Source organism: Leptodactylus fuscus, chromosome 2, assembly GCF_031893055.1.
Source record: "Leptodactylus fuscus isolate aLepFus1 chromosome 2, aLepFus1.hap2, whole genome shotgun sequence".
Lineage (NCBI taxonomy): Eukaryota > Metazoa > Chordata > Amphibia > Anura > Leptodactylidae > Leptodactylus > Leptodactylus fuscus.
In genome coordinates this window covers 171,664,900-171,687,876 of record NC_134266.1, presented here as the reverse complement: position 1 = coordinate 171,687,876, position 22,977 = coordinate 171,664,900, and the positions used below count along the sequence as shown (strand labels likewise).

The 22,977-nt window shown below is 43.5% G+C and overlaps 1 protein-coding gene across 1 annotated transcript in view; it reads left to right on the top strand.

Moving 5' to 3' along the window:
• The window catches only part of NPAS2 (neuronal PAS domain protein 2), an 82,617-nt gene that overhangs the window by 30,688 nt on the left and 28,952 nt on the right, over positions 1-22,977 (top strand). Inside the window, exons 2-5 of the mRNA XM_075265157.1 lie at positions 8,190-8,243; positions 8,405-8,553; positions 9,856-9,947; positions 14,198-14,287. Coding sequence (XP_075121258.1) covers positions 8,190-8,243; positions 8,405-8,553; positions 9,856-9,947; positions 14,198-14,287 — 385 coding nt within the window. The remainder of the gene's footprint in view (positions 1-8,189; positions 8,244-8,404; positions 8,554-9,855; positions 9,948-14,197; positions 14,288-22,977) is intronic.

The window sequence follows — 22,977 nt, the reverse complement described above, 5'->3', positions numbered from 1 at the left end:
AGTTGTAGAAAATCCCTTTGAGGCTAAGGCCCCAAGTAGCGGGCCGCTACTTATACCTCTGCCTTTTGCTCAATCCACTCCTGTCTTTGGCTCATTAAGCTGCAACAAAATTTGCAACAAAAAAAACTGTGTTTCCGCAACGTGGGTCCTTAGCCTTACAAAGTATTGTGATGCAGGGATTTAGCAGTCATCACATCAATAGTTATACATGTCAGCTCATATAAAATATGATTGGAAGCAGACTTCAGCAATCACATTGTCACCGTATAATAATGTTCTTAAACTGACCTACTTTTTAGTGTTTGCAGAGAGCAGGCTAATCCAGTTTAGCGTGGCTAAAAGAGGATGGGCACACAGGAAATATTTCTCATGAAAGGAACTGAAAACATGCTATAAGGTGACATGCAGTGCTCTGCTCACTGGGATGATAAGGGAAAGCACTGAAACATGGTGGCTTTTTTCTTTTGGCCAGGGCATCAGAGGTGCGTGAATTTGTTGGCTGTGTATATTTTCCAGCAGTAAATGTCCTTATAAGTATATAGAATTTGTTTCCTATGTATTAGTTGCATCTCAGGGTTACATATACAGTTAGATTGGTCGTATGTAGAGATGAGCGAACACTGTTCGGATCAGCCGATCCGAACAGCACGCTCCCATAGAAATGAATGGAAGCACCTGTGACGCTGACTTTGACGGCGGCCGGCCGGCGTCACAGGTGCTTCCATTCATTCCTATGGGAGCGTGCTGTTCGGATCGGCTGATCCGAACAGGGTTCACTCATCTCTAGTCGTATGGATAAGAAAGGCTTATGATGGTTTTAAAACCCAATATAAGATTTCATTAAAGTATAACTGTGGAAATATAAAATATGAAGGAATTAAAACTTATGTCCATACTTTTTTTTCTTTAAATTCTCTTTTAAGCATTGCATGTATTTAGTTTTATGTCTGGAAGTAAACCAGTTCTGCCACATCAGAATTGATGTAGAAAATAGCAAGGAAAACATCATTCCCCCTACGCCAAACAGCGGCACAACATGGGGTATTCCTGCCCCTGTGTACTGTTTAGGACAGGTGGAAATAAGTTTAATCAACTAACAAGTCTGACCTCCCCCTCCCCTATATTAGGTCAGAGAGACCTCTCCCCCCCTGTGTTTTTTTCTGTCCTGTGGACAGAGACAGGTGGATGGGGGGGGAGAGATCTCTCTCCTCCCCCTTAGAGTTACTTAGCTTTGGGGGGGATCTTCGGAGCCTCCGTCCTGTGCCTGCGGCCGCGGGTCCCGCTGTGTCGGCTGCAGCGCGCGGCAGCCTTCAGTAGCGTAGGACCCTTGCTTCCAGGGAACCTTTCTCCTGGATTGGGTTCCCGGCGGCCGGAATTAGCTGCGCACTCGGGCGGGCCGCCGCGCATGCGAAGAGGTTCCTGGCGCCGCGGCCCGGCCTATTGTGCCGATAGAGTGTCAGTTATGACTCTATCTGGCTGTGGCTTTCGGGGGTCCCCTCTCCCGCTTCAGGCTACCCCCCGCCCCCCCCTTGAGAGGGGGGGGGTCTTTTAGGGGGGGGTTTTCCTTTGATGGGGTGGGACTTGTAGAAGTTCCCACCCTGGCTCCTCCCTCCGTCCTCCTCTCCTCCTCCTTTCCTCCGCCGGCCTTTATAAGGCCCTTGCTCCTGCTACTGAGTGCTTGACTGCATGCACTCAAGCTGGAACACTGGTATCCTTGTGGTATTAGGATTCTGTTCCCTATTTGCTTAAAGTTAAGGAGTTCTTTGGCGGAGGGGGAGGGGGAGTGAGGTTCCTATACAGGGTTTAACCCTTGCCTTTTTGCCTTCTAGATGTCGTCTTCTTCCTCCACACGGGACATCCCACCAAGGAAGTCCGCCGCTAAGCGCCGGCACCTGGCATGTGTTAAGTGCAACATCCCGCTACCTGATGGGTATGCCTACCAGTGCTGCCGTGGCTGCAGAGGTTCTCCTCCAGAAGAAACCTCTCTGCGCGATGTCGTGGGATGGGTGAAGGAGTTCGTAGGGGACTCTATGAGGAAACTGGAGACCTCCATTGCCCAGTTAGGCAAGAGACCTCGATTGGAGTCTCCACAGCTGTCCCTCCCGTCTTTGGAAGGCCTACAGATAGTTGATCAGGTTTCCTCTGAGGAGGAACCGGAAGAACCGGTAAAGGCTTCCTTCCTAGGCTGCTAAAGATCGTCAGGGCCAGGGAACCAGAGGCTGAGTCCGGTGAGGGCCCTGCTGGATCTCTCAGGTCCTTCAGAGCAAGCCCTGAGGTAATGAAGAGGATGGAGGCGGAGTGGAAGAAGCCAGAGAGGGCGTTTAATACGTCCAGGAGATTCAAGACCCTCTTTCCCATTACCGAAAGCCAGCTGAGTTCCTGGGGACCGCCTCCGAAAGTAGACATGGCGGTTGCTAAACTGTCTAGACGCACAGTTCTTCCAGCAGAGGACGGTTCCAATCTCCAGGACCCCATGGACCGGAGGTCGGAGGGATCCCTAAGGAGAATATATGCCGCCTCTTCAGCTCAGGCCTCCGTAAGCATTGCTGCAGGGGAAGTGGTGACCAAGCTACGGTCTGACCTAGCCACCCTGCACAAGGACACAGACGCAGGAACCCACAGGGACGAGTTACTAGAGTCCATATCGGACATTAGTCTCATGGTGGATTACCTTGCCGAGGCCGTTTTTTATCAATCTAAACTAGCCTCTAGAGCCATGGCATTATCTACGGCCGCAAGACGGCCTCTATGGCTTAAACCTTGGCGGGCGGACAACGCCTCTAAGTTTACCTTGTGCAGTCTCCCCTTTGAGGCCGGAAGATTGTTTGGGAAGGAGCTTGATAGAATAATGGAGGGGTTGGCAGACTCTAAAGGCAAATGCCTTCCGCAGTCATTCGGAAGAGGCCAGCGCTCCTTTCGGTCTTACCGCCCTTCAAGAGGAACAGCAAGAGGTCGCTTCCAGAGGCGCTCGGGAGGTCAATCCAGAGGCGGCGGTCGGGGCTCCTCCCAGGAGGCAAAAAGAGGCATATGACTATCACGCCACCATGCACCGCGCGCTCGCGGTTGTAGGGGGTCGCCTTTCCGCTTTCGCCTCAGAGTGGTCCCGACATATCAAAGACCCATGGGTCCTCGACATCATTCACAGCGGCTACAAGATCAGCTTCGCTACACCACCTCCAGACAGATACATCAGGACCCGCCCTCTTCAGGGCACCAAACAACTTCATTTGGAGGAGTCCATACAGGAGTATGTGGACAAGGCTGCATTGGAACCGGTACCTATAGAGGAACAGGGTCTAGGAGTCTACTCCCCCGTGTTCCTGGTCCCAAAGGCGTCCGGAGGTTGGCGCATGATCATAGATCTCAGGTACCTCAATCAGTATATCTGCAAAGTACGGTTCCGTATGGAGACCATCAAGTTGGTCCTCCCCTTTCTGCAGCCAGGAGATTTTTTCGTCACCCTGGATCTAAGGGACGCTTATCTCCATGTACCTATTTTTGCCCTTCACAGGAGGTACCTAAGAATTGCTGTCCGCTTAGGCGGAAAACTTTGCCATTTTCAGTTCAGAGCTCTCCCATTCGGTATATCATCGGCCCCCCACACCTTCACCAAGGTGGTGGCCCCGGTCGTAGCCGCCCTGCGTCTCCAAGGGATATTTATTGTCCCTTATCTGGACGACTGGCTCCTAAAAGCCCAGTCAAGAGAGACCCTCGCCACACAGTTGAGTATCACAGTGGCTTTCATAACCGAGCTGGGCTGGCTAGTAAACTGGCAGAAGTCAGTATTGGTTCCTTCCACCCGGATTCAATTCCTGGGATTCAAACTAGATTCTCTCAGCATGATGATCTCCCTGCCCTCTCCGCGCAAGGAGAAGATTGGTCGAGCGGCACGACACCTTTCCCGAACCCGGAAGGTTACGATAAGGTCAGCAATGAAGGTCCTAGGGCTAATGTCCGCGACCATCGAGGCAGTTCCCTGGGCGTTATGGCACATGCGCCCTCTTCAAGCCGAGATCCTGAGAGAATGGAACCACAGTCCCAGAGGACTGCAGAAGCCTATCCAGTTAACCATCAGGGCCCGTCGATCACTGAGTTGGTGGTCTCATCTCAAGGACGGGAGGTCCACGGTCCAGACTTCCTGGACCCTGTTGACCACGGATGCCTCCCTTTCGGGCTGGGGAGCGCATCTGGGGGAGACCCTAGCCCAAGGTACCTGGAGTCAACTGGAGAGAACCCGTTCCTCCAACTGGCGCGAGCTGATGGCGATATACCACGCCCTCCTAGCCTTTGCCCCTTACCTAGAGGGAAGGGCGGTGAGAGTAAGATCAGACAACCTGACGGCGGTTCACTATGTCAACAAACAGGGGGGAACCAGGTCCCCCTCACTCATGGAGGTGACAGACCGCATTTTCACCTGGGCTGAAGACAACTTATCCCAATTGTCAGCGGTGCACATCAGAGGGCAGCTCAACATCCTAGCGGATCAACTGAGCAGAGGCCTAGCGACAAGAGGCGAATGGTCGCTGGATCCAGCTATATTTCATCATCTCACGGAGAGATGGGGTCTCCCCGAGGTGGACCTGATGGCCACCCAATACAATGCCAAGGTAGAGGTATTTTGCTCCCTCTACCGGGAGGACAATCCCTTGGCAATAGATGCCCTGTCAATACCATGGAGGTTCAAACTAGTTTATGTTTTTCCTCCAATTCCAATGATTCCGAAGGTATTGGCGAAACTCAGGCAGGACCAGACATCGGCAATTGTGATCATGCCATTCTGGCCAAAAAGGGCATGGTTTACCCACCTCATGTTGATGAGTCGAGGGACCTACTGGGGGCTTCCACGAGTCCACAACCTGGTAACTCTAAACGGTCAGCTCTGCCAGGACCTGGACAGGTTCAACCTCACTGCCTGGAGGTTAACCGCACCATATGTGGAGACAGAGGATTATCCCAGGCCGTCCTGAGGACATTGGCCAGCTCAAGAGCAGACTCTACCAACCGCAGTTACCAAAGGATTGCTCGGATTTATCAAGAGTGGTGCATAGACAGGCAGGCCGACAATTCGTCCATCAAAACAGTTCTGGAATTTCTGCAGGGTGGCCTGGACAAGGGGTTAACCGCGGCCACTTTGAGGGTGCATGTGTCAGCACTGTCTGCTCATCTAGGTACGCGGTTGTCTCAGAATCCTCTGGTTAAACAATTTTTGAAAGGGGCCTCTAGGCTCCGCCCTCCTATGCAACAGCCGGTCCCGCAGTGGGACTTAGCCTCTGTGCTTCAGGGTCTCTGTGTACCACCCTTTGAACCCTTGTCTGAGGTGGACCTAAGATACCTCACACTTAAGGTAACATTTTTATTGGCTATAACATCTGCCAAAAGGGTTGGAGAACTACAGGCTCTATCAGCTTCAGAGCCTTATATTCAATTTTTTCCCGACAGGGTTCAATTGCGGTTTGTCCGCGGGTTCCTACCCAAGGTTCCCACCCCGGATAACATTAACCAGGTAATATCCCTACCCTCCTTCTTTCCTTCCCCTACCTCAGAACAGGAGGAGAAGTTGCATAGCTTGGACCTGGTGAGGGCTTTGCGGATATATTTGGAGCGGACAAGCCCCTTTTGGAAGTTGGAGAACTTACTCATAAATATATTTGGTCACAACAAAGGTAACAAGGCATCCAAAGTTACCCTGTCCAGATGGATAAAGGAGGCCATCATTGGCTCCTTACAAACTCAGGACTTGCCTGTTCCTGAGTGCCTAAGGGCCCATACTACCAGGGCCGTATCTGCTTCCTGCGCAGAAAAGCATTCCCTCTCAGTGGACCAAATATGTAGTGCAGCTTCCTGGAGCTCTCACCTCACGTTCGCTAAGCATTATAGACTTGGCTGGCGCACCTCCGATGCAGTAGCCTTTGGTCAGACCGTCTTAGCTGTGGCCTGCCAGGGTCTCCCTCCCTAGTGGGGTACCTTCTTGCTAGATCCCCATTTTGTGCCGCTGTTTGGCGTAGGGGGAACGAAAGATTATGAAGATAATCTGTTTTCCCTTAGCCCAAACAGCGGCACAAGGCTCCCTCCCTTTATTTTCAGATTTACTGTCTGTAAGGTAGATGGATCATTCTTGTGACTAACACAGGGGGGGAGAGGTCTCTCTGACCTAATATAGGGGAGGGGGAGGTCAGACTTGTTAGTTGATTAAACTTATTTCCACCTGTCCTAAACAGTACACAGGGGCAGGAATACCCCATGTTGTGCCGCTGTTTGGGCTAAGGGAAAACAGATTATCTTCATAATCTTTCGTTATTATTCCATTGTTCTTGAAGGGATTTATGTTGGTTTGTGTTTTTAATACTTTGAAGGTCCATTCACATGCAGGAAAATGGCGCTTTATTTGGCGCTGAATTTTCCACGCTAAAAAAAATGCCTCCCATTGTTTTCAATGAGTTCCGCTACCTTTTTTTCCCACTAGCGCAACTGTTTTTTATGCGGATTAGGTTTCCGTTTAAGGAGTCCCCAAGCAGACCCCCTGAACGGAAACCTGAACGCAGATGTGAACCTAGCCTAAGAATGCAGTCTGGTATTACAGTGCTGCAGAATATGTTGGCACTATAGAAATAAAATGTATTATTGAACATTGTTAAAGTTTTCCCTTTTACCCTGACTGCTTAACGAAAAAAATGTACATGTAAAAGAAAACAAACATGGAGCCCCATTTTAAAGTGAAAAGCTATGGAAATATTTGGTCTCATGGAAATGATTGTATCAAGACCTCTATTGTATAAACAATAAATGGGTTGTCTGTGAGTCTAAAAAATTTGGCCATAGGCAGGGAAGGACACCAAATAATGAACCAAGCAGAACATACTGTTGCAGCCCCATCTACAAACACTGTTGAGAAGGAACGAAGACAAAGTGCAAGAATGCCATAGGGATGCAGAGACAAGGATAAAAAATGTGGTGCAAACAGGATTATTTGAAAAAATAGCAAAAATAAATAACCCTTTTCTTGAGGTACAAAAACATATAAAAAAAAACCTGCTTGTCTGAGCAATAACTAAACTGATAAAGGCTAACTATACATATGGCTTATTACCAGCCACACAAACAAACAAAACAACACACTTAGGTCTCACCGGACTCTCAGTATTTCAGGACAGACCCAGGTGCCTCCTCTCGCTCCCAGGATCTGCCCTGAAGTGCAAAGCCTAGGACCCACACTTGGGGCTGAGGCCTATTCAAGACCCAAACTGGACCACACATATGTCAGAAAACTGGGGAAGATATACCATGATTCCAGCACCCTGCCTGTCACCTTCTCACATGATGCAAATATAATAATCTTTCTATTTTTGTGCAAATCAGCCTGAAAATGCATTTGGGATTGGCCTGGTTTGCCAGATTAGCCTATAATGCCAACAGAGAATGGAAAAATGACATTCAAAGGTAAAGGGAAGGTGTTGGGTGGCTATTCCTCAGGAGAACTCGAGTAGCTGTAGCTTTCTGTACACAAATCTGGCAATTCAGGTACACCCCTTAATGTACTTTCATGATGATTTGCATATTCCAAAAATTTCTTCTTCTGTTTTTGGCCACAAGGGTATGATTTTTTTTCCTATTAACAAATAGCGTAAATATATAGTACTGTTACTCTAACTTTTAAAATGGCTGACCCTTTCCAAAAGCTACTTTCTACACTAAAGTATTAAAGAGGACCTTTCATCAGATTGGGCACAGGCAGTTTTATATACTGCTGGAAAGCTGACAGGCGCTGCTGGGCAGAAGGACGTTCCTGGCTAAGTGTCAGAAACGCCCTTCTGACTGTAAAGCGCTACGGTACCGGGACTGATAGCGCTTTACCCGGGCACAGATCGGGAAAGCTGATAGTGCGCTGAATTCAGCGCACTGTCAGCTTTCCAGCAGTATATAAAACTGCCTGTGTCCAATATGATGAAAGGTCCTCTTTAAATAAAAATAAAATACCTCCTAACAAAATGATGTCTGTATTAGTAGTCTGAGTTTCTTTGAGTTTTGCCTGTTAATATTTATGTCCAAGGTGACATTTTGATGCATTGCCAATGAATCATGTTCCTGTAAACCAAAACATGACTCACTTGAATTTACAGAAAAAGAAATACGATTTGTCCATGTTTTTCCGATTTGTCTATGTAAGCAGCAACTCCTTTCTCTGTTCCCAGGAATAGCTGTGTAGAGAAGCTAATGGATGGAGATGAGAAAGATAGAGCAAAGAGGTAAGAATCACAACGTGCAAAATGCTTCATACATCTAGTCACACAATTTATTGTAGTGACCTGCGCAAATCTAAAACACGGATATAGTTTCAAAATGTTATGCCTTTTCCATAATCCCATAATTCCATGAATTATTTTTTACTTATCGCTTTGTTCCCCAGGGCTTTACGTAATAGGTCTGAGAAAAAGAGACGTGATCAGTTCAATGTACTTATCAAAGAACTCAGCTCCATGCTTCCCGGGAATGCCCGCAAGATGGACAAAACCACTGTACTAGAAAAAGTTATTGGCTTCCTACAAAAACACAATGGTAAAGTCCCATCTGTTCTTGATGAACAGATTTTTTTTATTTTTTATTTTGGATGAGTTTTTGTAGTTTTCTATTACATGATTTCATTACATATTTCAATCTAATTACAAAAAACTATGAGAAATCTGCCTACTAAATGATTCCATATCCACTGCTGGCTGCCACTTTCCTCTGCCAGGGAGCTAGTACTGGTAGTATTGGTACTGTCACGTATGAATACTCATCTCCACCTTTCCTTGGAAAATTAATTAAGCAAAATAGCAATTTATACTTCCATCTGCAAGTTTAAAAACAAAATTGTTCAGTTTATGCACGCATTGGCTGTTACTTTGGTTTTGAATTATAACTACTTAAAGGGGTTGTCCATAATTTTTTATGGCCCATTGTTAGGATAGGCCATAAATATTTGATCAGTGTGGGGGGGCTGATAGCCACTGCCTGCATGTATCCGCTGTTCATGGTTGCATCCAGTCCCTTTACTAGACAGTCCCTATAGTCAGAAGCAGATACACTGCATTGTGGCCTAGTGGCAGGAGACTTCAACGAGAGCAGAGCTGCAGTAACACTGGATCCACAATAAAGTAAAAGCGCCAGCTACTGTCGGAAGATCGATGTAAATAGAAGTCCGCGGTATTAAAATTTAACTTTTATTTTCTTGTCATATAAAAAAAGTTACATTGTAACTAAAGTCTGGCCTGTAAGTGATAAGGCAACGCGTTTCGGGACAATATGTCCCTTCTTCTCGGCCGAGAGGTTCACCTGCATGCCATGCTCTTCAGGAATCGGTGGAATTAATGTTAAACTGCACAGGGTGAGCTGATACATTTCTCATTTTTTGACCTGCAGTAACACTGCCTGACCACTATACAGGGTATAGAGCTTCCGGTTCTGTGCACTGTATAGCACAGGGATGAAACACACCACTGAACAGCTTATCTGTGCAGATATTTATGGCCTATCCGTTACCACACCTTCCAGTGATCCCAGATTCAACACCACAGTCACAGATTTCGAATCCTGTACTCCATCTTATATGTGCCCACATAGACAACAATAATCAGCATAAAAAATGTGACAGAACTCGGACAACCCCTATAAGTTTTGCATCATCATTGTTGCTTAAGACGCCCACAGCAGTTACTTAAATTGGTGTTCCAAATTACATTTCTGTTGTATAAATTTTACAAAAATAAATATTAGCTCTCATTTTCACAATCTATCGCTCTAGCTTTCTGTCTTTTCATTCTAGTTTATATAAGTTGCACAACCTAAGAGGTTTTTATATTTTGTTTTTGTGTGCAGAAATGACAGCGGAGACCGAGGGTAGTGATATCCATCCAGACTGGAAGCCATCCTTCCTCAGTAATGAAGAGTTTACCCAACTGATGCTGGAGGTAAGAAGTCTGAATTTTCACAATATTACAAAGGACAATATGCATCTTAAGCAGGAGCCTCACGTAGCGTAAACGTAAACGAAAAAACGGCAGCATTTTAAAGCCACAGCAAAGTGGATGATTCTAGCGAATCTGATCTGCACTTTGAGGGAAAATACGTGGTGTATGTCAATTATATCTATGGCGGTTTCCCTATAGGTAGAATTGAAGCAGAAAGTCTGCAGAGTAAACCTGCCAAGGCCACGTGGGGCCTTAGCCTAATGGTCATTGAATACCTTAGGTTTAGACAGGTGGCCAGCAGGTCTATAAAGTGTTGGGGACATTAAAGTGTCCTCATAAGAGTATGTTGCAGAGTTCCAAATTAAATAATTAATTAACAGGCCTAGATGGACTGCAGCCATTTTCTTTAAGCCTGCAGAACTGATTAAAGACACAAGATGATAGTGTATCAAAAGAGTTCTGATTTTATTATAAGAAAAAGGTAGTTTAAATACATTACAGACAAAGAGCTGGCTTGGCTATTCTAATCAGTATACAACATGATTGGTTATAGAGATATAAGACAAGCCTGGCACATGGCTATTGGCTGAGGCCTGATATGATCTGCATCTCATTATAGCTTTCCACATTGGGATGGACTTTCCCATGAAACAAAGAAGGATTCAAAATACTTATGTGAGCTAACATCCCAGACTGTCTATATGTATACAGTCCTATGAAAAAGTTTGGGCACCCCTATTAATCTTAATCATTTTTTGTTCTAAATATTTTGGTGTTTGCAACAGCCATTTCAGTTTGATATATCTAATAACTGATGGACACAGTAATATTTCAGGATTGAAATGAGGTTTATTGTACTAACAGAAAATGTGCAATATGCATTAAACCAAAATTTGACCGGTGCAAAAGTATGGGCACCCTTATCATTTTATTGATTTGAATTCCCCTAACTACTTTTTACTGACTTACTGAAGCACAAAATTGGTTTTGTAACCTCAGTGAGCTTTGAACTTCATAGCCAGATGTATCCAATCATAAGAAAAGGTATTTAAGGTGGCCAATTGCAAGTTGATCTCCTATTTGAATCTCCTCTGAAGAGTGGCATCATGGGCTACTCAAAACAACTCTCAAATGATCTGAAAACAAAGATTGTTCAACATAGTTGTTCAGGGGAAGGATACAAAAAGTTGTCTCAGAGATTTAACCTGTCAGTTTCCACTGTGAGGAACATAGTAAGGAAATGGAAGACCACAGGGACAGTTCTTGTTAAGCCCAGAAGTGGCAGGCCAAGAAAAATATCAGAAAGGCAGAGAAGAAGAATGGTGAGAACAGTCAAGGACAATCCACAGACCACCTCCAAAGAGCTGCAGCATCATCTTGCTGCAGATGGTGTCACTGTGCATCGGTCAACTATACAGCGCACTTTGCATAAATAGAAGCTGTATGGGAGAGTGATGAGAAAGAAGCCGTTTCTGCACGTACGCCACAAATAGAGTTGCCTGAGGTATGAAAAAGCACATTTGGACAAGGCAGCTTCATTTTGGAAACAAAAATTGAGTTGTTTGGTTATAAAAAAAGGCGTTATGCATGGCGTCCAAAAAGAAACAGCATTCCAAGAAAAACACATGCTACCCACTGTAAAATTTGGTGGAGGTTCCATCATGCTTTCGGGCTGTGTGGCCAATGCCGGCATCGGGAATCTTGTTAAAGTTGAGAGTTGCATGGATTCCACTCAGTATCAGCAGATTCTTGAGAATAATGTTCAAGAATCAGTGACGAAGTTGAAGTTACGCCGGGGATGGATATTTCAGCAAGAAAATGATCCAAAACACCGCTCCAAATCCTCAGGCATTCATGCAGAGGAACAATTACAATGTTCTGGAATGGCCATCCCAGTCCCCAGACCTGAATATCATTGAACATCTGTGGGATGATTTGAAGCGGGCTGTCCATGCTCGGCGACCATCTAACTTAACTGAACTTGAATTGTTTGTCCAAAATACCTTTATCCAGGATCCAGGAACTGATTAAAAGCTACAGGAAGCGACTAGAGGCTGTTATCTTTGCAAAAGGAGGATCTACTAAATATTAATGTCACTTTTCTGTTGAGGTGCCCATACTTTTGCACCGGTCAAATTTTGGTTTAATGCATATTGCACATTTTCTGTTAGTACAATAAACCTCATTTCAATCCTGAAATATTACTGTGTCCATCAGTTATTAGATATATCAAACTGAAATGGCTGTTATAAACACCAAAATATTTAGAACTAAAAATGATTAAGATTAATAGGGGTGCCCAAACTTTTTCATAGGACTGTATATCATGGCAAAAGAGATAAGATGACATGTTCCATAGACCCTGTGTCTATACACTCTAAGTGACCTTCATATACCATAAAATATGACAGAGTGCCCAGATACCATAAGATTAATACTTTTGTTGGTTATGTGTCCATACATCATGTAAAGGAGGTAAGAGATATACAAAGTCAGCTGCATCTTCTCAAAATGAGACCCTTGAGAGATAAGGATTAGCAACCTATGCATTAACGTTCATTATCACATTCCTTAAAGTCTAACAAAGGGCCTCCTTGACTTAAGCAGAAAAATACATACTTATACAGTTTATATGTGAAAGATTACAAGATGGCTGCCAAAATACAAAGATGGAGGACTTAACTCTAACAAAAGTCACAAATGCTGCCTAATGTTTTTTGTTCTTTCACACTGATGCTTATTATAGTTGTTACTATCAGGCCACTTACTGGAAGAAGATAAAGTGATGAGTAAAGTCCTAAATGGAATATGGTTTTGTTCATTGTATTTGAAATAGGACATATAAAGAAGATGATTTGCTGTGAGACTGCCCAAGCCTGACACTAAATGTACTGTATCTACACGACTGTATTATTTATATGTACTGGCAATGTACTAACCCTTCAGATAAAAGGCTGATTTCTATGTAAACAGAATTTGTTTTATGCATTTGGTCAGAATTAACATTTTAGGCTAAGGCCCCATATTACGGAAACGCTGCTTTTTTTTGTTGAAGATTTTGCTGCATTTTTTTTTTAGCTGCTCTCCGCTTTCACGCTGCGGCGCAGGAGGCGTATTCAGTTTGATTCTTTGCTTAGTATATTTGGTTGAGCAGTGTTCACACTGTGCAATCTCTGTAATTGATTTTACAACACACCTGTATGCCTTTCACCTTCTTTCTCTCCGCATATTTCATGCAGATAGGGGAACGGAATGGCCCAAATGCAGATGTGCATCAGGCCTTACTTTTTTTTTTTACATTAGGCTGAATGGAACTGTGCTGCAATTACCTGCAAAGCCACCATGCAAGCGAAAGCAGATTTTGCTAAATGAGTACTGCAGACCCTCTATTCTCTGCATCACTGGGGGATCTAGTGATATGCTATTGTTTTTTTTATATGGAAATAAACCTTTACAGCAACCCTCTGGATCACCATTACAATTTCACAACCAAAGCACAATGTATGAATACATTAGATATCCCATTTTTAATCTCTTTCTACTATGATTTCTCTAATTCCCATTCCCCTCTTCATTGTGTAAAATTGCCATCAGTTTTGGAGACCACTCTATAGCTACAGTGCTTTGGTAGTCTACGACATTCTCACCTGCTCAAGTATGGACCAGTCAAGAGCAATGTCTCAGATAACCAAATGACAATATGCATCCTGAGAAGTCAGTAGCCATTAGAAAACATAAAAGAGACTAAGAATTGGAGGACTACATCAGGAAAAATAAAAAGGAGGGCACCAGGCACTTAAAGGGGTTTGTAGACAATTAAACATTAAACATTTTTGCAGTTGTAAATAATTAAAAATTTTGCATCACTTTAAAGATTTTCTCCAATAACCTAATCATGGTTTCCTTATTGTGGTTGAGTTATCTTCCCATACATGTAGTGTCTCTGTCTGATATCACAATCTAAGAAATTATGAAATTTTTAATTATTTATATAAGCAAAATGTTTCACTTTCAATTGTCTACAAATTTAATAATGTTTTGTTCATAGGAAAAACCCTTTAAACTATGCACTGAAACTGTTAATGTGAACGAGAGGGTTGCTTTAAGAGTGCATTTACCATACTTAGTCACTACACTCTTTGTTATTGTTACAGATGGTTCTCATTTACACCCGTAGACTCTATAATAAGTTATTGTACAAGATTTTCATTCTTAGAAGTTAACAAGCTGTTGTTTACTTGTTTCTGTAGGCACTTGATGGCTTTATTATAGTGGTTACAACAGATGGGAGTATCATCTATGTCTCTGATAGTGTCACGCCATTACTTGGGCATTTACCAGTAAGTGGTTTCAGTTTTTTTCCTAAAATAGTACTAGAGCAGCGACATACAGTATAATAAAAACTATTGCTGTGCTCTTATAAAATGAATGGTTCTTTTGTAAATGAATTGTGCATGGTGAAAAGATAGGATTTGTCTGTACTTATATAATTATTACAAGAAAAGATACTTTTTTAGAACCTAAAATAAATCAGATATACTGCATAGTATCATAATTAAAAGCTAGCCATTGAGGGAATGTGGCTTAACACAATGGCAAGTGGAACATTTGAGCAGAGCGCTGTCCTAGGCCCTTGCAAATAGAAATAAATAAATGCAGGTCCAAGAGGGCCCCTAAGGGTTCCTCAACATCCACACAGGTGGGCAGTTCCATCTCCAACTTTTTTCACCTGCTGCAAGATAGTGCACCATCATCTGATGAGTTGGAATCTTACATATCCCCACTGCCGAATGGCCAGACACACTTTCTCACTGAGATGAGGACTATCCGCCCTCCATACCAAAGCCCTCCTTAACAGACTATGTGCCTCCTGCTGGGTCACCAACAGGTAGCCAGATATTTCCTCCTCCATTGAATCACCCACTGCATAGGCCTCCTCTTCGCCCGCATTCTTGGATTGTTCCTCTCCAGGCTTTTCCAAAATGGCACCAGCCCAGAGAAGCCTGCAGTCAGAAACTTCAGCATCAGACGCGTTCTCGAATCCAGTGATTCACCTCCCTAAACCAGCCCTGCCCTTGCTTCAAAGGCTAACACCAGAGACTCTTATTGAGGCACTAGCTCTCCCGTCCAAGAAGTGGCTGTTCCACTCACTGGGTCCCAACTCTCCTTCACCAGATAGTTGTGTTGGAGGGTCTTCATCCTCTGAAAGTGAGAACAGAACAAGGATGTTGGATTTCAATAACTAGAAATCTAGGCCACTACTGACACCTCAACCCTCGACCTCTAAGGAGGCTGTCCACACCTTACAGAACTTTTCACAGTTTAGAACCCTATTATTAGCCCTTTTAACAAAGTCTGACCTGGAAAAATTGACCTCTGATCTTGCAAAGGAATTGTGGCAAGTCCTTAAATTGGTGAAAAGACATTTCCAGCATTCAAATCCAAATAAATGATCTCGAGACCTTCAAAGGTGCAGCGACTACATCCACCCAAGAATTTCAGCAAACCTCCATCATTCACTCTACCCAACATACATATATATTAATGTAAGAAACAAGAAAAAAACGTGGGCGGGCACTCACCAGTCGATAATCAATGATTCTTCATAAAATCAGTTCCTTTATTAGGTATTCTTTAAAAAACATCCTTGGGAGGGAGAAGAGGCATTCTCAGGTGAAAAAGGGGGCTTTTCTGGTCTACTTTATACATATATATATTATCCCATCTTAATGACCTTGAAAATAGAAATAGGAGGAATAACATCAAGATCAGAGGCCTCCCCAAAGCTACCCAGACCCCTGACCTAGTGCCAACGATTACAAGTATTTTCAACACTCTTAGAATGCCCGGTAAATATCTCCATTGCATTTGATAGAGCACACAGAGTAAGAGCTAGAAGCTGAGATCCAATTAAACCCCAAAACGTAATATGCAGGGTGCACTACTACACCATCAAGGAAGAAATCATGGCAGAGGCCAGAGAGAAGGAATTTTGATAGTGCTACACTGACCCTCTTTTTTTATCTCTCAAAAAACACCCATTAGACAAACAGCTACTGGAGATCTTGCAGAACAGAGGTATCCTCTATCTCTGGGGGTTCCCCTTCTCTCTACAGGTCGAGGCTCTTCTCACAGACTCAAGTTCTTTAGATCATATGTTGACAACTCTCACCGTCACTCTCCTCAGCCTCAATGCGAACGACAAAGGAAGCGGCTTCCTCTGAGTTGCTAACGTAATGCTTGATCCACTACAAGTTGTCCAATTCCTGGAACACCAAATATATGCTAGCTTCTTTGTGGACTATTGATAGACTCTTCATTATCCAGCTTTTTGAATGTATGCTATTGGTCCACTTCTCACTGTCCCAACCTTCTTACTACCTTGCCTCTACAATCCACTGATTTAAGAGATTTACAAGTTTTCTTTGTTGTATAGCAGCTATATCTCTGTTGTTATATCTATACTATATCGGCCTTTCAACGTTTTGCCAATATATTTGGTTGTGCTACTAACACTTTCTCCCAAATTATTATTATTATTGTTTATTTATATAGCACCATTATTTCCATGGTGCTTTACATTTGGGGGTTACATACAGTAGACAAAATATACAGGCAGATATAAAACTAACAGTGACCGACTGGCACAGTGGGGTAGAGGGCCCTGCCTGCAAGGGCTTACAATCTATGGGGGAAGGGGGGTAGAGACAGAAGGAGAGGGGGAGACAGTTCAGATGGTGGTATGGTGATAGTGTTATTGGAGGTTGTAGGCCTTCCTGAATAGGTGAGTCTTCAGGGCCTTTTTGAAGCCTGTGATTGTGGGGGTCAATCTTATGTGTCTTGGTAAGGAGTTCCAGAGTATGGGGGATGCACGGGAGAAATCATGGAGACGGTTGTGTGAGGAGCGGATGAAAGCAAAGCGGAGTAGGAGGTCATTGGAGGATCTAAGGTTACGTGTGGGCAGGTAGCTGGAGATTAGGTTGGAGATATATGGAGGGGACAGGTTGTGGATGGCTTTGTATGTTAACGTTAGTAACTTGAACTCAATTCGCTTGGCTATGGGTAGCCAGTGGAGGGACTGGCAGAGGGGAGCAGCTGATGAAGATCGGAGGGAGAGGTGAATTAAGCGAGCAGCGCAGTTTAATGTGGACTGGAGGGGGGTGAGGGTATTAGCTGGGAGTCCATGGAGAAGGGTGTTGCAGTAATCTAGGCGGGAGATTATGAGGGCCTGGACGAGCATCTTAGTCGTTTCAGGGGTGAGGAAGGAGCGGATTCAGTGGATGTTCTTGAGTTGGAGGCGGCAGGAAGTATTGAGGATTTGAACGTGTGACTTGAAGGATAGGTCGGGGTCCAGTGTTATCCCAAGGCATTGGGCCTGTGGGACAGGGGTAATTGACATGGTAATTCCATTGACTTTGATAGATGGGTCACGTGGAGGTGCCATACTGGGTGGGGCAAAGATGATGAACTCCGTTTTCTCCATATTGAGTTTGAGAAAGTGGGAGAAGAGAAAGGAGGCTACAGCCGTTAAACAATCTGGAACTCCGGCCAGGGTTAGGGCCAGAGTAATGACTTCAGTGAGTTTGGGGATGAGATCTGACTGGATCGGATCAAGTGCGCAGGAGGTGAGGTGGGATTTGGAGATTAGAGAGGAGAGTTTTTCATCAGTGATGGTGGAGAAACAGGTCAGGCATGAGGAGCAGCAAGTATTTGGGTAGAGGGGTTGTCGGGGGAGTAGGGTGAGACTGTCTCTGATGGTGTCGATTTTAGTTTTGAAGCAAGAGGCAAAGTCGTCAGCTGAGATGAGTGATGTCGGAGGGGGCACAGTAGGACAGAGGAGGGAGTTGAAGGTGGTGAATAGCTGTTTGGGATTGCGAGAGAGTTCAGATATGAGTGTGGTGAAGTAGATCTGCTTTGTGGAAAATGATTTTCCACAGCCCCCCTATTTGACCTCAGTGGAGTTTTCATGTGAGTGACACTGATATCTGAAATCTTCCACTTACTAGTTTTGGAAATTCTCATTGCCTTTTTTTGGTTTACAATCACCACCCAATCTTCCCCAACTCAGACCCACTTCTATTTACTTAACCGACTGACCCACATCAGTTCTTTGCCTTAACTTTATCCTATACCTATTTTTCAGTATTGAATATATCATCTTTTAATGTTCTGAGACTTAAACACAAAAGATGGTCCTAGATTTTTATTCGTCTCACAAGCTCAGAATTCATATGCTATGTACCAAGAAAACGCACTTATATGAGAGTCACATCCCAGCCTTTAAGAACCAGTACAATTCCTCTTGGTTTCACAGTAGTGATCCCGTGAAGAAGACAAAAGAGATGACTATTTTAATCCACAAAAACCTTCTCCACACTATTATAGATTTGCAAGTTGATGCTGGCAGTAAATATTTCTTGTATGTAAACATTTACGACCCCATCAACCATTCTTTCTCCTCCACAAACTTAGGTAACTTGACACTTTCTCCCAGGGATACTCCCAGGGACTCTTGGCTCTAAATTCCACCTTAGACTCTTTCACTGGTAAGTCTGTTATCCTTTACAGTGCACTCAAGAGGTTGGCGATATTGGCAATATATATCAGATAATGCATCAGTCTCCTGTGCATTGCACATTGCTCCTGAAGTTCCAACCTCATTTACCTGGAAACTAAACACATCTCTTTTATGAGATCAACAGTACCTAGTGGAACTGAAAGAGTCCATCCTCTATTTCATCTAAGACCATTCACAGTATACCACCTCCCTCCCGAAATCAGTGGGAAACAGTTAAATATGTACTGAGGAATATTAATTAAGAATGTTTCTAGATTTAAAAGGAAGCCATTGCCAGATTGTACACGTTAATGACTAAGCTAGCTACCCTTGAGTCACACAAATAATCCGACCAAGTGACGACCCTCCAGAAGCTGATCTCTACATGCTACAAAATCATATTTTTACAAGTTGGGGCTACTACTAGCAGACCTTTTCCTATATCCTGACAAAAAGGCTTGCGGGTTAAGGCCACATATGCTACTGAGTTGATAGCTGAAGTATTAAGAACCTACTATCAATGGCCCCCTCCCTGCAGATCTCCCTTATGCAATACATAAGAGATGCTGTGCTTCCCGCACTCTAGGAGGTGGCACAACTTGAGGACCCCTTCTGCTATAGGGACACTTCCCACAGGCAAGCGCCTGGGGCCAGATGGTTAGATGGATAGATTCTATAAAGCACTAATTTAGGAGATCACTCCCCTGCTTCTTAAAACTTTTAACTCCATTTTTGACAGAATGCACATTCCTCTCTCCTTTCTATGGGCCCATATAACTGTGATCCCTAAGGATCCTCATTTATGATCTAACTACAGACTAATATTCCTCATTAACACTGGTGCAAAACTATATGTGAAAATAATAGCAAAGAGATAGTCTCCTGGGGGATTTGGGTGACCACAACCAGACAGACTTTATCCCACACTGAGAGATGCATGATAATACCTTGAAAGCCTATTCCATTCTACTTCATGCCTGCTTGCATCAGAAGCCTCTCATGCTCTTGTCACTCAATGCAGAGAAGGATTTCCATTGGTTGGATTGGAGTTTTCTGGAGGCTGGTCTCTCTCAAATTGGTCTGAGCCCCGTTATACTTTCCTGCATAAATGCTCTTTAGGATCAACCTCAGGCCCAAATTAGAGCCAAAGGTACCTTATTACGATAGGAAACGGCATGTGCCAGGGATGCCTTCTCTCCCTCACGTTATACATTATTTATAGAACATGTCTTAGTCACCATTAGGAAAAATCCTATGATACAGGGACTTAGAGTAAGCAATCTCCACCTGAAGTGCTCAGCATTTGCAGATGACGTATTGTTATATATTTCACAACCAGTGGTATCCATCCATGCTCTCCTCTCTAAAATTGTGACCTATGGTCACTTTAGTAATTATAAAATAATCCTCTCTAAGAGCAGAGCGTTCAATGTTTCCTTTGCTCCACATCTAGATGGGCAATTACTAGCCTCATACTCATTCTCCCGATCCCCACATGCAATGAAGTGCCTAAGGGTCCACATCTTTGCCTTCTCATCGGAGGCTTATACTTCAGGTCAAGCAACATGACCTGAATAAGTGGGAATGTAAGCACTTCTCTTGGTTTGTCAGGATCAACAACATAAAAATGAATATCCTCCCAAGACTGGTATATTTATTTCAAACTATTCCCATCTCTCTGCTGCAGCAGTTTTTAATGACATTCTGGAAATTATTCTTCAAATTTGCTTGGTCCTCTAAGCTCCCTAGAGTGGCCAGGGTCATGTTGATTAGGGCCAAATCCCAGGGAGCTAGATCATTTCTTCTGTTTTTAATAGGTAATGCCATACCAACCAAATGTCCAGAAATTCAGTGGGACAGTCTTACATTTCTGGTCCTGTCCCACTGTCCTGGGAGAGGGGTGGTATGTCCTGACATAGCAGGGAGCTTTTGTTTAGAATTTTACTGTGAGTGGGTTAGGTGGGGCATTATACTGTGTGTGGGCACTAAAAGGGGCATTGTTTAATATAGAGGTGTTTAGGGGACTTTATACTCTAGTTTAGTACTAAGGGGGCATTATACTGTTGATAGGGCTCTTAGTAGGGGCTCTGGGTAGGCATCGTCACTGTGTATTATACATTAGAGAACACTATTACTATATGGGAACAGGGATAGGATTGGATGGGATTCAGGGACTGGGCCAAGTCAAAGGAAGCAGAGGCAGGACTGGGCAGGGTGGGAGGAATGGTTTATCATATTTGCAATGTCACACTGAGCATTCTGCAGGTTTTGTCCATCGTTCTGTCCTATGCCAAGGTAGGATATAATGGCATGGACAAGATGTATATAAAATTATGTAATCAATTGCTATCAGTTAAAGGGGGTTTTCAGATGATAGATATTAATGACCTATCCTGAAAGTAGGTCATTAATATCAGAATGATAGGGTTCCCAGTTGGGTTACTGCAGCTTAGTTCCCATTCACCTGAATCAGAGCCGAGCTATAGTATTCTAGTTGTAGTTGTAGTTGCTTCTACAGGGCTGCTACCACTTCAGTACCGGCCCAATTTGTGGTCCAGGACCAGACACATTTTAGGTTTATTTTGTATGTGCAGTTTAGAGGGCTGTAACATTTTTCTCATACGTCTCATTCAACTAATTTTTGCGTCTTTTTTTGGGGACACATAGGGCTTTATTGTTATGTTGTTTTTATTTTTAAATGTGTTTTAAATTTTTTTTATATCTGGGAAAATATAAACAAAGTAGGAGGGAAATTGTCTGGTTTTCACTTCTCTTTTTTTTAAATTTAATAACACAATGTGCAACTGAAAAATGTTGTAAAATAGTTTTTCCTCTCCGTTATGATAATTTTTATTTTGTATGGTGGGGGGGGGGGCCTATAACCGTTAATAACGGCATTTTAATGGCCTATTATTTTACTTATTTTTTAATTACTTTATTTACATTTTTTAAAAACATTTTTTATAAAATTTTTTATATTTTTTTTTCAGATTGTCTCCCCATAAGGTCATAAGAGACCTTTGGGGACATCTGATCACTTTTTTCTGTGTTAGGGAGGCTGATTTCCCCTGCAACTGGGGCTGGTACATTTACTCCCAGTTGCAGGAGGAATACAGCTTCCTGCACGCTGTATACACACCTTACTAGAGCTGATCTGGGTCCTGTAGGACCCAGCAGCTCTTGCAAGATGCTGAGCCCAGCAGATCACGTGACTTCCGGGTCAGAGGGCAGCCACATTATGGCGGCGCCCATAGCTGTGTATACAGCGCTCATTGAATAAGGGACCCCATCCTTGTTCCCAAAACACGTAAGCTTATCTGTTTTTTGTACGTGCCTGGATCCATGTCTGTACTATGATTTTAAATTTTTGAAGTAAAAGTTACATTTTAGACATAATTGGGCATGCTGGAGTAATTTTCTGTTTTTTTGACTATTGTCTACCCCGTGAAACAGTCCGGGGGTTTCTCTGTGCAGCCCATTTGCTCGTTCAACAGATCTAGTGAAAACATATACAGGTCATTCTGCTTTATACTTATTCAAACAATATTGAGGCAATTTACATACTAAAGATAGATGTGGAATAGCCTTTCTAAAGGCCATGCAAGGATGTGATTAGTTAGAAATGACTTTTGCCAAAGATAGAGCCAATTTAAGAGTCCCGGTGGGCCACTGCTTTTTCTTTTTTAGAAGGTCACTACCGTCTGGAGTAATCCTGGTGTAAATGGCAAGGGACCCAAAGGCTAGGGAACCACCAGTGTGAAGCACCAGAAATTCAAGCAAAGGATGGTTGAGTCTGGTTTAAAGGTCAGGTCCAAAAAACAGGTATGCAGAGTTTTCAGTAACAAAAGGTCATACACAGAAGGGTAATAAAAACCTCACTAGAAGTGGCTAGCAAAAAACCTAAGTTACTCAAGCCCTGAGCAGAGGACTGAGCAAATACAAAAAGACCAGAGAATTCTGGAATTGGCTGGGAGGAACACAGGTCTTCACGTTAATCCTTAGGGAGCCTGCACATGGAGTTTACGCTCGCTCATTCTGAATGTAAAACTCGTTCAGGGTGAGCGGCATGAAAAACAGATCCCATTGACTTGAATGGGTGTCGGCATATGTGCGCTCCCCATTGAAATCAATGGGAGGCTTTTTTACCTATTACTTTCAATGTAATACATGCGTAATACATTGAAAGCATAGGTAAAAAAGCCTATCAAAAAATAAAAAAAGTGATATAAAGGATGGTCTAGAGCAGCCAGCCGTCTGAACAGTTTCCAAGCAACAATGTTCGGTTGTTCTGCACAAAGAAAAAAACAAAACTAAGAGAAAACAAAAACTGTGCCGAATGCAAGGTCAATTTGTGTTTTGCAGGTAAATTTATTAATATGACCTTCTCTTAGTAAACTAACATTATTATTTATTACTCCTGCAGAGTAGCCGTGTGTGCTGCTTTGTTTCATTACCTTTCTAATGTTAGTTTCA